Source organism: Dreissena polymorpha, chromosome 3 (assembly GCF_020536995.1).
Source record: "Dreissena polymorpha isolate Duluth1 chromosome 3, UMN_Dpol_1.0, whole genome shotgun sequence".
Classification (NCBI taxonomy): Eukaryota; Metazoa; Mollusca; class Bivalvia; order Myida; family Dreissenidae; genus Dreissena; species Dreissena polymorpha.
Genome location: NC_068357.1, coordinates 77,466,839 through 77,482,412, shown reverse-complemented (window position 1 = coordinate 77,482,412; position 15,574 = coordinate 77,466,839). Strand labels below are relative to the sequence as shown.

The 15,574-nt window shown below is 39.6% G+C and overlaps 1 protein-coding gene across 1 annotated transcript in view; it reads right to left on the bottom strand.

Moving 5' to 3' along the window:
* The window catches only part of LOC127874841 (chromatin-remodeling ATPase INO80-like), a 136,724-nt gene that overhangs the window by 67,056 nt on the left and 54,094 nt on the right, over nt 1–15,574 (bottom strand). The window contains exons 18-24 of the mRNA XM_052419482.1: nt 10,164–10,249; nt 8,540–8,810; nt 7,354–7,461; nt 6,960–7,053; nt 5,222–5,305; nt 2,197–2,581; nt 86–314 (exon numbers count right to left, since the gene is read on the bottom strand). Coding sequence (XP_052275442.1) covers nt 86–314; nt 2,197–2,581; nt 5,222–5,305; nt 6,960–7,053; nt 7,354–7,461; nt 8,540–8,810; nt 10,164–10,249 — 1,257 coding nt within the window. The remainder of the gene's footprint in view (nt 1–85; nt 315–2,196; nt 2,582–5,221; nt 5,306–6,959; nt 7,054–7,353; nt 7,462–8,539; nt 8,811–10,163; nt 10,250–15,574) is intronic.

The window sequence follows — 15,574 nt, the reverse complement described above, 5'->3', positions numbered from 1 at the left end:
GAGTTGTCCATGACTAGCCTGTGCAGACTGCACATATGCATTAAGCCTCCTTTCCCCAGAGCCAGGTTCATTAACAAGGACTTACCTGGAACATACACTCCTGAGTAGCCATATCTCGGAGTGCACCCAAACAATCCAGACGGCTGTGTCGGGAAGAAGCGCCACCTTGACCAGTATCGAACTTCCTCGTAGATTTCCGGTTCCCCATACAGCAGGGAGACGAATGCCTGCTGGGAACCACACATCTCGGCAGCAATGTTGTCCCATGCGGAGCTACGGTCCACAACGTACTGTCTGCGAGACCGCGCTTGGACCTTGAATGTAAAAGAAAAGTTGTAATTAAAATCAGCATTGTGATCAAGAGCCAAAAATCGTATATGATTGCTTAAGAAACTGTGATATTTATACACAAAGCTGTAACGTGTAAGAGTTTAGCATATCAGTGGATATTTAAGCCTGGTCATGCACAAAAGCTGTCATTGAAATCACCATTTTGAGAAAAAAAGCTTTTTGAGAAAAAGTTCCTATATGATTTGTTTATGAACTGTGATATTGATGTGCAAAGCTGTGAAAGTTAAACATATCAGAGGATATTTGAGCAGCGTTGTGTAAAAATGGATCTTATTCCACATGCCGCCATTGCAGCTCTGAGCTACCCTTTTTGCTATACAGGGATGCAATGTGTTATGTTGTAACATTCATGGACAGCTAACAAGCCTGTGCATTTGCACAGGCTGTTTAAGATCTACCCTGCAATTTGCATAAGACACATTTTTGCACGACGCAGGTCATTTTACCATTATTATCATTAATGGAAACAAGTATCTAAGTGCAAGCACTGCACAAGTCAATTTTTCTGCTAGCTTGCAAATATTCTCATATTTATGATGGCACAAAGAGGCTTGTTTGGCCTAATGGTGAGGTTAAGAAAGTGATACAGCTGTCATGAGATGAACTTGATTGAAGAAAACATGTCACAGTCACTTCCTGAAAAAATATGCTCCAATTTTCTGTGATCCTTCAACAATGCATTATGGGATTCGAGCTAATATCAGCTTAATTACAAAATTCTCAAAAAGAAATTCTGCTGTACTAAATAACTCCACAGTAAAAAATGATTTATGACAAACATAAATCCTGTATCCTGCAAAGATTATGTATTTTCTAAAGGCAGCAATACAAGATCTGAAAAGTAAAATAAACCTTATGTTATTGGTACAATCACTATTACGCAAATACACTTGAAGAACTGATGGTGGGGCAAACTGCCAACAAATAAACTGCAATGACTGGCGAGTCCATGGTCCAAGGGAAACAAATCTTACTTGTGAAGCAAATGAATAAAACACAGCAAGTCACAAGTATTTTTTTCATGACAACATTTGAACAGGAAATATATATGCGCCTTGCTCTGGGAAAATAGGGCTTAATACAAATAGCAGACTCCACAGGCTTATCTGGAAGGACATTTTACGCACAAGCAAGAACCCACGTTAGGCAAATGTTCCTAGGGCATGGATCATATAAATAATAAAATAGCTTTTAACCCTTTGAATGCTGGGAAATTTGTCTTCTGCTAAAATGTCGTCTGCTGAATCTCTAAAATTAGCATATTCTTCGATTTGCAAATATTCTCATATTTATGATGGCACAAAGAGGCTTGTTTGGCCTAATGGTGAGGTTAAGAAAGTGATACAGCTGTCATGAGATGAACTTGATTGAAGAAAACATGTCACAGTCACTTCCTGAAAAAAATATGCACCAATTTTCTGTGATCCTTCAACAATGCATTATGGGATTTGAGCTAATATCAGCTAAATTACAAAATTCTCAAAAAGAAATTCTGCTGTACTAAATAACTCCACAGTAAAAAATGATTTATGACAAACATAAATCCTGTATCCTGCAAAGATTATGTATTTTCTAAAGGCAGCAATACAAGATCTGAAAAGTAAAATAAACCTTATGTTGTCATTAATAGAATTCACGAGTGGATAATTATTATTTGCATTTTAAAAACAGATTCCTTGACAAGTAACAAGGCATTTATTGTTTGATAAAACATACACATCTGTGGTAAAAAACACAAATTGTTTGAAAAGACAAAAGGTTGAAAAAAAAATCACCAATAAGAAAGTTGGAAATTCTGAACTAAATCACACACATTCTAACCAGACTTATTTGCATTCAACTCACCTTGGGAATAGCATAATAGAGGAAGGGAGGGAATTCAGTTGGTTGACAGTGTAAAGACTTTGGTTGTCTCCCCTGATGTAAATGTGGTTGCACTGGAGGTAATTCAAGTGCACCAGGAGATTTCACGGCTTTCGTTGGGGAAGACGGTGGACTTTTTGACTGAAGTTTCTTGGCAATAAAAGCCAGGTCCCGCTGTTTCTGTCGCACATGTCGATGCCATTCTGTCTCTGGTGTGTAGCGAATCACATGATCTTGGTGGGTGTAGACTGATGTCTTCTGTCCAGTGAACACCACAGACGACAGAACGGGGCTGGTTGATACATTTGTGAAGTAGGTTGTTTGTTGTGGTTCCAGCAGGAAACTGGTATTGTGAAGATGAACTGTCCTGTAATGACAAAACTGGTGTTATGACAATGAACTGTTCCGTGATGACAAAACTAGTTTTGTGGAATTGAACTGTCCTGTAATGACAACATATCATAGTTTCAGATAAGCAATCAATGATATGGTAAAAGTGATGTCGAGTCACATGTCAACTTTTTTTAAATTTAGGGTGCCTTCAGAAAGGCGCTGCATAAGCACCGCATATCCTTGATGGTTTACAACACATTGCATGTAAGCCAAGAGCAAGGCCAACCTTATAACAGTGTTTGTTTGCCATCTCCTACATAGGATTGCTGGTAATGGGTAGGGAGATAGGAAAAGATGTTTTATATTTGGGGGGAGGGAGGGGAGTCATTCAGCGTCAAAATGTAATAGAATAGAAATTGCCTTTGAAAGTGAAAAATAAGTATATTTTGAACAAATATTGTCAACACAAAAAACAAAACACACAATTCTGGCACCTGGTATTCAATCTGCTTTGCTGACTTCTTTTTATCAAAGAGGATGCCTCTGATCATTGATCACACAATGCAGCACTTTTTTTTTAACCCTTTGCATGCTGGGAAATTTGTCGTCTGCTAAAATGTTGTCTGCTAAATATCTAAAATTAGCATTTTCTTTGATTTTTTTTCAAAGAATACTATCAGAATAGCAAACAGTTTGGATCCTGATGAGACGCCACGTTCTGTGGCGTCTCATATGGATCCAAACTGTTTGCAAAGGCCTTCAAAATTTGGTTCCAGCGCTTAAAGGGTTAAAACGATTGTCAAAGAAGCACAGATGCTTGCATTTCCATAAAGCCCATTATAAGATAGAGTCAAGACAAAAGAATTAACTTCGACATTTTTAATTTTTAATGATGGCCCCAATGTAATTTCTGATATACTTAAAAACATGACTCTGCATATATTCTGGAAATAATATTTTGAAATAACACCTGTTGCTAAAGTTAAAGAATCGGCTACTTTATAAAATTTTACTTAAGTAAATATTTAATCTTTTAAATATTTAAATGAGCCTCATCCGGGAAACAAGATGTTTGATGTATGTGCATAAAGTGCTATCACAGATAAGCCTGTGCAGTCTGCACAGGCTATTCAGGGACAAACATTTCCGCCTTAACTTGATTTTCTCTTCACTTTCTTAAAACAAACAATACAACAAGAGGGCCAAGATGGCCCTAGTTCGCTCACCTGAAAGGAGTCGGTTCATTCAATCTTTACCTAAGGTCAAACATCACCTTGATATTGACCAGACAAACATCCTGGTCAAGTTTCATCATAATTGAAACAAAACTCTGGCGTAGGGAGTGTTTTTGTTTTTGTAATATTTGAAATGGTGACCTATATTTTGAGTTGACCCCCGAAACATCAAACTTCGCTTACAAGGATTTTGTATAATATAATGAAAATTTGGACAATCTAAGGGCAATAATTATGGCATTAATCATGTGATTTTGCTCATAATCAAACTTGACTGAGATCTTTCAGCAACTTTGATAAAGAATGCTTTAGAAATGTGAATGCTAGAGTGTTTATAAACCAAATGTGGACGGACGGACAGCGGACAAAGACCAATCCTAAAACCTCACCTGAGCAATCAGGTGAGCTAAAAAAGTGTTTCACCGATCTGAGCCATTTTCCAACTTGTCCAAAAAATCAATAAAACCAATGTATTGACTAAGTTTCACGATGATTAGGCAAAAAATGTGACTTCTATAGTGTTCGATCACAAGGTTTCTCTCTATATAGTCACATAAGGAAAACTGCCCCACCCCCCTGCCAGCCATGTTTATTGACCCATCGGGACCATTTGCAAACTCATCTGAGATATATAAAAAAACAAATCTATTCACAAAGTTTCATGATGATTGGGCAAAAAATGTGACTTCTAGAGTGTTCACAAGATTTTTTTTACTATATAAATATAAGAAAACTGCCCCACCCCCTGGCAGCCATGTTATTCAACTGACCGGAAACATTTTCCAACTCAACTCTCGTATCAAAGAAACAAATGTTCTGACCAAATTTCATGAAAATTGGGCAAAAAATGTGACTTCTAGAGTGTTCACATGTTTTCACTATATAACTCGTCGACATATCAATAAAACCAATGTTTTGATTAACTTTCATGATGATTGGGCAAAAATTGTGACTTCTAGAGTGTGTACAAGGTTTCTCTATAGCCATATAAGGAAAACTGCCCCGCCCACTGGCGGCCATGTTTTCAATGGACCGAAACCACTTTTGAACTCAACCAACATATCATTAACACAGACATATAGACAAAGTAACATGAAGATTGGGCATTAAATGTGACTTCTACAGTGTTTACAAGCTTTTTCTTTTTTTTTTTACCTAGTGACCTAGTTTTTAACCCAACATGACTGAGTTTCAAACTCGTTCGAGATTTCATTGGGACAAATCTTCTGACCAAGTTTCCTGAAGATCGGACAATAAATGTGGCCTCTAGAGTGTTTACGAACAAATGTGGACGGACGGACGACGGACGAAGACCGGTCACAAAAGCTAAAAAGAAAATGGCATCCCTGAATAGCATTTGGGCACTGCACAGGCTAATCTAGGACGATACTTAACGCACATTCATTAAGCCCATTTTCCCAGACCAGCCAGCCACTTACTTTTTCCCATGCTGGTGGATTTCCCAGGTGGCCCTGTGGTGGAGGACACGAGCCGTACGATACCAGTGGAATACTGCCAGCCATCTGGAAAATATAGTCAGGGCAGGTAAGGCAGGGATAGCAATCAGTGGTTGCAGGTTCCGCAAGGGAAAGTTGATTAAGTTTTTGGCATTTAAATTTAAACAAGAGATGTGTTTGTCAGAAACACAATGCCCCCTAATGCGCAGCTTTTTTTTTCTTTTTTTTGACCTATGACCTTGAAGGATGACCTTGACCTTTCACCACTCAAAATGTGCAGCTCCATGAGATACACATGCATGCCAAATATCAAGTTGCTATGTTCAATATTTCAAAAGTTATTGCAAAACTTTACTGTAACGTTAAAGTTTTGGGACAGAATGACAGACAGAAAGAAAGACAGACAGACAGGCCAAAAACAATATACCCCCGATCATACTTTCCGGGGGCATAAAAAGTCCACAAGTTTATGTCCCTGACATTTGGATAATGGTCCTTTAGGTCTTCTTGAATCGACAAGGTATTTCATCATAAATGCGTGTTTTCGCCTCTGCTATCTAAATAATGGCAATCAGGCAAGTCAGGTCATATCTAATCAACAAGATATTTTATCATAAACAAATGTTTATGCTCTAGTCATCTGAATAATGGGGATTTGGCCAGTTAGGTCAAAGCCAAGATATTTCTACTGCCTTAAAATAGTAAAATAAAATAAATTAAAAAAAAATCACAGACCAAGGTTAAGTCTATAGACCAGTCGATAAGTTACGTCACGCCCACCTGCAAATTTAAGACTCCGCCTACTGGTTTGAAATAAGTGGTGGAATTTATATTGGCGCGTTTAGAGAAGGTTGACTGAACAATGTTTTTATTCGCCATAACTCCATACATTAAAAAATACTTTACTAATTATGTCTGAATAAAACATAAGTATGAACGAAACTGCAGTTTTGAAACAATTTTATTGGTGTTATAGTTTGTTTTTACTGATTACTAACTCGGGCATTAAACACAATCTACGAGCGGGTTATGTGTTTACCACAAAAATCTCTTGAGTTTACACATTTTCGCGACCATTTTTTAAGAACAAAAAAACTCAGACATGGAATTTCTTTCAGAAAAAATAAACATGTAACGAACGAACACAAATAATGATGAAAACAAACAACAAATAGATCAATTTCATGTTCACAACATATAATAACTGATCAGAACCTGTATATGTGTGGGAATACCTTGTTACACATTAAAGTGATTTTCTTGATTGAATATAATTGTTGTTGTTTGTTTCGTTGTACACACCAATCTTGACACTCTTTGTTTCAGCATGTTAAACCAGGTCTTTCATTCTTTACGCCATAAGAAGCTTAGTGAAAATGGCTTTTGCAACCAGCATAAAACCAGAACAGCCTGCCAGTAACTCTCAGTCTGTTCAGGTTTTATGCTGTTAGCTGCTCATCAGTAACTAAAGGTTGGAAGTGAAGCCTTCAAAACTTGAATTTAGTAAGAAAGGTATTTAATTAAATGTAACTTTCTATGGGACTACATGCGTTAAAATACGTATCTAAGTGGTAAAGGTTTAACTGCCCTGTTACACACATGCATATAGCCCTGTTTTCCCAGGGTTAACTGCCCTGTTACACACATGCATTAAGCCCTGTTTTCCCAGAGTACAGCTCCCATGTCAAGTCTGGGCTGGCTTGCATGAAAGGTCCCCTACCTGACTAGGAGCCCTGCCAACATGTGGGAATGGAGCTCAGCGGGAGACATGTTGATGAAACGCAGGAATGAGAAACAGCTGTTCACCGGGCAGTCTGCAAACATGCATAGAGAAAATTATCAAATGGCATTACAACAAAGTGGTCATAGTAACCGTTTTACAAGAGTGAACTAACCCATTTTTATCATTTCATTTTATTTCTCTAAATTATTATATGGTTAAGCATTTAATATAAACTATCCCTTTAATGTAATATTAACTGGAGTGATAGATGTGAAAAAACATATTTGAGAATATGAATGCAAGTTTTGATCTCATAGATTTCTTGACAATGCCTACATAATTTTATCTATCTATATATCTAAAAATTAGTCACCCGAATGTCAGAGTTTACCTGCACTGTTCTGGTGGAATAATGACTGGTGCACATGATGTGGATTGTGGATGTAGAAAGTGTTGAACAGCAGCCGAGCCCTGCTGTCACATCGACTGCCTATAAGTCCTACAATAGAAATCAGTCACAGAATGGAACCCCGTCAAAGAATGGAAATCAGTCCGAGAATGAAAATCAGTTCAAAATTGAAGTAAAATTGAAATCAGTTGTAGAATGGAAATCAGTCCCAGAAAAAAAAACATTATTAAAATGGAAATCAGTCCCTGAATGGTTATTAGTTGTAGAATGGAAATCAGCCACAGAATGAATATAGTCATAGAATGGAAATCAGTCCCAGAATGGAAATAAGTCCCAGAATGGAAATCAGTCCCTGAATGGAAATCAGTCCCTGAATGGAAATCAGTCTTAGAATGGAAATCAGTCCCAGAATGGAAATAAGTCCCAGAATGGAAATAAGTCCCAGAATGGAAATCAGTCCCAGAATGGAAATAAGTCCCAGAATGGAAATCAGTCCCTGAAAGGAAATAAGTCCCAGAATGGAAATCAGTCCCAGAATGGAAATCAGTCCCTGAAAGGAAATAAGTCCCAGAATGGAAATCAGTCCCAGAATGGAAATAAGTCCCAGAATGGAAATCAGTCCCAGAATGGAAATCAGTCCCAGAATGGAAATAAGTCCCAGAATGGAAATCAGTCCCATAATGGAAATAAGTCCCAGAATGGAAATCAGTCCCTGAAAGGAAATAAGTCCCAGAATGGAAATCAGTCCCAGAATGGAAATCAGTCCCTGAAAGGAAATAAGTCCCAGAATGGAAATCAGTCCCAGAATGGAAATAAGTCCCAGAATGGAAATCAGTCCCAGAATGGAAATAAGTCCCAGAATGGAAATAAGTCCCAGAATGGAAATCAGTCCCTGAAAGGAAATAAGTCCCAGAATGGAAATCAGTCCCTGAAAGGAAATAAGTCCCAGAATGGAAATCAGTCCCTGAAAGGAAATAAGTCCCAGAATGGAAATCAGTCCCAGAATGGAAATAAGTCCCAGAATGGAAATCAGTCCCAGAATGGAAATAAGTCCCAGAATGGAAATCAGTCCCAGAATGGAAATAAGTCCCAGTATGGAAATCAGTCCCTGAATGGAAATCAGTGCAAGAATGGAAATTTCCACAAACAAACACAACTTAAGACTCACCAGCCCGATATACAAGTTTTGGCACAACATAGTTCGTCAGCGACTGGAAGAAACCGGAGCGTATTTCCTGGCGTTCAAACAGCTCGGGGTGATTGCAGACCTTGCGGAACTGCATGACGAGGTTCATGAGAGAGTTTGCGGACGACTGGGCGGTGGAAGAGGAGTTGGACATGGCTGTGTTAAGAAGGTCCTCGATGGAGATCTTGTTCTTGATGCCCTGGTAGAGAAGGCGCTGACGCGAGGTCAGGGGGCAGTATACCAGCACCTCAATCTGGAGGGAAAGAAATGAGAAAGCATGGCTTGGTTTGGGGACTAGAGGATTACATAGGAAAGCTTTTATATTAACAGTTAAATAAGCTGTGGGTTTGAAATTATTTATTTTCTTTAAAGCAAAAAAAAATAATAAGGGTACTTGGAATTTGAATTGTTTAGCTTATTGAACCATTTAAAGAGTAACAAGACTATTGTCAAGCAATATAAGTCCCCTACCGGCTCCATCATTGTCAGAAATTCCAGATTTTTTTATATATATATTTGTTGCCATATCAACCAATTTCTTTTATTTAGGAACAAAATGAAATGACATGCATAATGTCAATATTGCCATCTATCCATGTTTCAAGTCTCATGAAAAAATATTAAAAACTTAAAAAGTTATTGCAGGATCCAGAACACCACCATTTTCAGCAGTATTTCTAGTCTATTTGTTGTCATAGCAACCAGAATTTTTGACGTCGGAATGAAATGACGTGCATAATGTCCATATTGCCATCTATCCATGTTTCAAGTTTCATGAACAATATTAAGAACTTTAAAAGTTATTGCAGGATCCAGAAAACCACCATTTTCAGCAGTATTTCTAGTCTATTTGTTGCCATAGCAACCAGAATTGTTGACGTCGGAACGAAATGAAATGACGTGCATAATGTCAATATTGCCATCTATCCATGTTTCAAATTACATGAAAAAATATTAAGAACTTTATAAGTTATCACAGGATCCAGAAAACCACCATTTTCAGCAGTATGTCTAGTCTATTTGTTGCCATAGCAACCAGAATTTTTTACGTCAGAACGAAATGAAATGACGTGCATAATGTCCATATTGCCATCTATCCATGTTTTAAGTTTCATGAAAAAAATTATTAAGAACTTTAAAAGTTATCGCAGGATCCAGAAAAACCACCATTTTCAGCAGTATTTCTAGTCTATTTGTTGCCATAGCAACCATTATTTTTGACGTAGGAACAAAATGAAATGCATAATGTCCATATTGCCATCTATCGATGTTCCAAGTTTCGTGAAAAAATATTAAGAACTTTTAAAGTTATCACAGGATCCAGAAAAGTGTGACGGACGGACGGAGACAAAACCATAAGTCCCCTCCGGTGAAACCGGTAGGGGACTGAAAATCTCATTAGAAATATTTAACAGCAAATTGTAAACCCTGACAGCTTTGGCTGCTGGGAAAAATTATGAGAACATAATTCTTAATGTTTTAAATGTATGCACAATTTTGCTACAATTTTTTTTCCAGAAACCTTTGCACATGATATTGTTAATGTTTGTTAACATTTCTTTTTCCATTATAACAACATCATATGAAGGGGAGTAGAGTTACGTACCTTGTCACTGAGTTCATTTTCTACATCCTTCTTCACGCGTCTCAACATAAAAGGCTTCAAAATCATGTGCAGTCTTGACAGCTGGTCTGAAGTACAATCATTTAATTGTATGAACCTGGTACTAGGAAAACCAGGCTTTATGCATGTGTGTAAAGTGTCGTCCCAGATTAGTCTGTGAAGTCCACACAGGCTTATCAGGGACAACACTTTCTGCTTATTTTTTTGCATAAAGGATGTCTCTTCTAAATAAAAATCCAGTTTATGCAAAAAGTGCTGTCCCTAATTAGCCTTGGAAGACAGCACAGGCTAATCTAAAATGACACTTAACTCTTGCATGCTGGGAAATTTGTTGTCTGCTAAAATGTCTTCTGCTGAATTTCTAAAATTAGCATTTTCTTCGATTTTTTTTCAAAGAATACTATCAGAATAGCAAACAGTTTGGATCCTGATGAGACGACACGGGACGTTCTGTAGCGTCTCATCTGGATCCAAACTGTTTGCAAAGGCCTTCAAAATTCGGTTCCCGCACATGGATTAAGCCTAATTTTTCGGAAGCAAGGCTCATGTAAATGTTACAAGATAAAGATAAAAAAAATGCATGACTTAATTTTTTTTTAATGAATAAATCATGGAACGCGGGGCATTTAAAATTGATCAAAAAATAAATCAAAGAATAGCCAAACTTAAAAACTTAACAAGAGCACCGCCTTGCCGGTGCAGACCGCTCATCTATTTTTCTTGTACAAGGTGAAGGGACCTATCTCAATTTCAATCACAAAGGATGGAGGGGTGGAGTGGAGAGGGGTGTATAGTGTGGGGATGTGGTCATTTATTACATTATCTTCCAAAAATGCAAAAAAAATAAAAAAAATTTTGGGGGGGGGGGTTCTTAGGTGTGATGGTTGGAAGGTATATAAAAAAAAAATATTGTTTTTTTTTAACCATGTTTAAAAATAAATAAAAAAAAATTGCGGGGGGGGGGGGGGGGGGGGGGGTTGGGGTATAGTGTAAGGGTGTGGTGTTCATTTATAAGATGAAGCATGAAGGTATTTGAAGTTTGAAAGCAATAGCCTTGATACTTTAGAAGTAAAGTGGATTCAAACACAAAATTTTACCATATATTCAAAGTTACTAAGTCAAAAAAGGGCCATAATTCCGTAAAAACGACAACCAGAGTTATGCAACTTGTCCTTTACTGTCCCCTTATGATAGTTTGCGAGTGTTCCAAGTATGAAAGAAATATCTATGATACTTTAGGGGTAAAGTGGACCAAAACACAAAACTTAACCAAATTTTCAATTTTCTAAGTATAAAGGGCCCATAATTCCGTCAAAATGCCAGTCAGAGTTACATAACTATGCCTACACAGTCCCCTTATGATAGTTAGTAAGTGTTGCAAGATTAAAAGCAATAGCTTTGATACTTTAGGAATAAATTGGACCAATACGCAAAACTTAACCAAATTTTCAATTTTATAAGTATAAAAAGGGCACATAATTCTGTCAAAATGCCAGTCAGAGTTACATAACTTTGCCTGCACAGTCCCCTTATGATAGTTAGTAAGTGTTGCAAGTATGAAAGCAATAGCTTTGAAACTTAAGGAATAACATGGACCTAAACACAAAACTTAACCAAAATTTTCAATTTTTTAAGTATAAAAAGGGCACATTATTCTGTCAAAATGCACGCCTGAGTTATCTAACTTTGCCTTTCCAGTCCCCTCATGATAGTAAATAAATGTACCAAGTTTGAATGCAATAGCATTGATACTTTATGAGAAAAGTGGACCTAAACGCAAAACTTAATCGGACGCCGACGCCAAGGTGTTGACAATAGCTCTTTTTTTTTTCAAAAAATAGATGAGCTAAAAACAAATTTTTCTAGTAAAATTCATTTTAATTAGTTATTACTTACCTGCTATCATATTGCTACTCATTCCGAAGGATCGTAATTCATCCGGAAACTTTCTGTCCAAAGAATCCCACACTTTCATAAACCCGTCGGTCAGGTCAGAACGGTCACAGTGTCGTGTAGCCGTATAACCAAAACGGGATATTACCCAGAATCACTCTTATTCCAATAAACAATATGAAAATATTAGACGAAGAGCGGGGTGGGAGGTGGGACTTACCGATAGCAGGTAAGTAATTACTAATTAAAATGAATTTTACTAGAAAAATTTGTTTTAATAGCTTAATTACGTTACCTGCTATCATATTGCTGACTTTGCAGCTGTGGCGGGAAGGTTCGCGAAAATCTCCCCATCACAGCGGAACCCATATCTCGGGTTCTCAGCTAATCTTCGTTATTACGGTATAAACTTCATTCACGGATAAGTGTAATATACCTATGCCGTAGAAGATACTACCGTTTGTGCAACCACAAGGGGCCCAACAAATACAAGTTGTCCTGTTGGCACTCCAGAGAACGAAGATAAAAAGATGAAAAAGTGGTCTGATTCCTCCAGAAAGCAGCTTGAAGCACGTCAGAGAGTGGGGTATGATTAATATACGCCCACGAAGCCGACATTGCTCGTAATTCATGCGGTCTAATCTTTAAAAGGGATGAATCCCTTGAAGAAAGAGAAGAGTAAGCCCTTTTTATAGTCGAGGCTACCCAATGGGAAATAGAAGCTGCAGACACATCGCCCCCCCCCCCCCCTTTTAAGGGAATGAAGAGTCTCTTGCGAGAACCTCGAATAGACTTAACTCTACTAAGATAGAACTTCAAAGACCTGACAGGGCAGAGGAGTCTATCTTCATCTTCATTTCCACAATTTCTAGAAAGACTTGGGACCTTGAAGGGTTTAGAAGCCATTGAGGGGAGTTGATTTTTAGCAGGGAATCCTGGCTGACACAACAAAGTGACAGAGCCATCGGAGGAATCAAAACGAAGATGGCTTTCTTCGATAGAAAGAGCATGAATTTCACTTCTACGTTTGGATGAAGCCATGGTAAGAAGGAAAACGGTCTTCCAGGTTAGGAACTGTAAAGAAGCCTGATTAAGGGGTTCATAGGGAGCTTTAATAAGCGATCCAAGAACACAAGCCAAATCCCATTTGGGGGTAAGAGAACGAGACACAGGACGTTTAAGTTCCATGGCTCGGATCAGTTCCGAAATGGCTGGGTCAGCACAGACTTGTGATGACTTACGAAAAGCCAAGGTATGCGAAAGCACAGATCTGTATCCTTTGATGGAGCTAAGAGAAAGTTTCTTATCATCAAAGAGATAGATTAGAAAATCCGTTATGCGTCTAGCAGAGGGATTGAGGGGATCAATTTTCCCTCGAACACACCAATTAGAGACGAGTTTCCAGCGAGCATCATAGACTGCTCTGGTGGACTTTCTCCTTGCAGAGGCAACGAGCGTTGAAGCCCTGACAGAAAAGTGTTTCTTCTGCAGGGATTGCCTGATAACGGCCAGACATGTAAGCGGAAAATGTCTGGATCCACGTGAAGTCTGCCTCTCTGAGATAGGAGATCTGACCTGTGCGGGAGTTCCCTGGGAAATTCGCACAGGAGACCGAGAAGGTCGTTGAACCAGGATCTCCTGGGCCACCAAGGGGCTATCAGGAGGATCCGGCAAGAGCTCACACTGATTTTCCCTAAGATTTGGGGAATTAGAATGGGTGGGGGATAAGCGTAAGCGTCCAGTTGATCCCAATAGATCGAAAGCGCGTCTACCGCCCACGCTGCTGGTTCGTACACTGGACTCACATACAGAGGAAGTCTGTGGTTGTCTCTGGTCGCAAACAGGTCGACCAGTGGATAACCAAATGTGAGGAATATCTGGTTGGCCACTTCCTTATGAAGTGTCCACTCCGATGGAAGTAACTGGTGTTTGCGAGACAAACCGTCCGCCAGGGCGTTGAGACGACCTGGTATGTGTTTGGACAAGAGAGAGACGTTGAGGCTCTTGCAAAGAACAAGTAAGTTCATTGTTTCCAGATACAGGGAGTGAGTGTGTTCCGCCCTGTTTCTGGATGTAAGCCACGACTGATGTGTTGTCTGTCGATACCATCACACAGGAGTCCCGAAGATGTGATTGGAATTGAGAAACAGCTAGAAAGACTGCTCGCATTTCGAGATTGTTTATGTGCAGGAGAGACTCCTGAGGAGACCACAATCCTGATAATGTCAGGCTGCAGGGTTCCAGGTGAGCGCCCCAACCTTCCATGCTCGCATCCGTTATGAGATGTAAAGAAGGTTGCGGGGGAAGAAGCGCTACTCCTGCCAACAGGGTCTCCTCGTCTAGCCACCATTGAAGGTGGAGGACTAAGGAAAGAAGGATGGGAATCTGTGTTAGCAGATTGTCTGGAGACCATTTCCATCCAACTGAGAGATAGTGCTGAAGAGGACGTAAGAAGAGACGTCCCAACTGCACGAAGTCTGCTACAGAGCTCAGGATACCGTTGAGTGAGAGGAAATCTTGAGCTGTGATATGAGATTGGGACAGCACCCATCTGACCTTCAAAAGGAGGTCTGATACACGTTGCGGTGAGATCCTGACCCAATTGATGTGGGTCAGAAAATTCATTCCTACGAATATGAAATCCTGAGAGGGAATGAGCTCCTTCCAAGAGAACTCTAGGTGTAGCAGAAGCAGTCCACGATCGAGCTGGTGTAAGAGCCAATCGTCGAAATACTGAAGCAGTTGAACCCCGTGTAATCGGAGGTGTGCGCCCACTGCGGCCATGAGTTTGGTGAAAACTCGTGGAGCTGTGGCCAATCCAAAGGGCATCGCCCGAAACTGGTAGACCTGGCCTCGAAAGGAGAAGCGCAGGTACTTCCGGTAGTTGGGATGGATAGGAACATGGAAGAATGCATCTTCAAGGTCCAAGGAAACCCCCAGTGCATGGGTTTGATGGAGCGCCGAATGAAGGCAGGAGTCTCCATCTTGAAAGTAGGTTTGACTAGAAACGTGTTGAACACTTTTAAGTCTATGACTGGTCTCCAGGAGCCGCTTTTCTTTTGAACAAGGAAAAGGCGACTGTAAAATCCTGGAGAACAAGGGTCGTGAACCCTTTCTTCCGCCTGTTTTTCCAGGAGTCCGAGAATGGAGTCTGGAAGTTGTGGATGCGGAGATACCAGATCTATTGGGACGCGAGAGAGTGGGGGCCTTTTTTCGAATTGAAAAGTGAGGCCTTGTGTGACAAGAAAATGAACCCACGCGTCCGAAGTTATTTGGAGCCATCGATTTGCGAAGTGCATAAGTCTGGCCCCCACTGGTACCTCCGGCATCGGAGGTTGTGGCGGTAGAAAGGGGTATGACCTAGGGCTGACCTTTTGGAGGTCCACCCTTGCCGGAAGAAGGATTAAATGACTTCTTGTCCGCATTGGGTTTGCCCTTACTCCAATTTTGGTTTACAGAAGGCTTCCGATAGGAAGATGTTCTGTTCTGAAAAGGAGGCC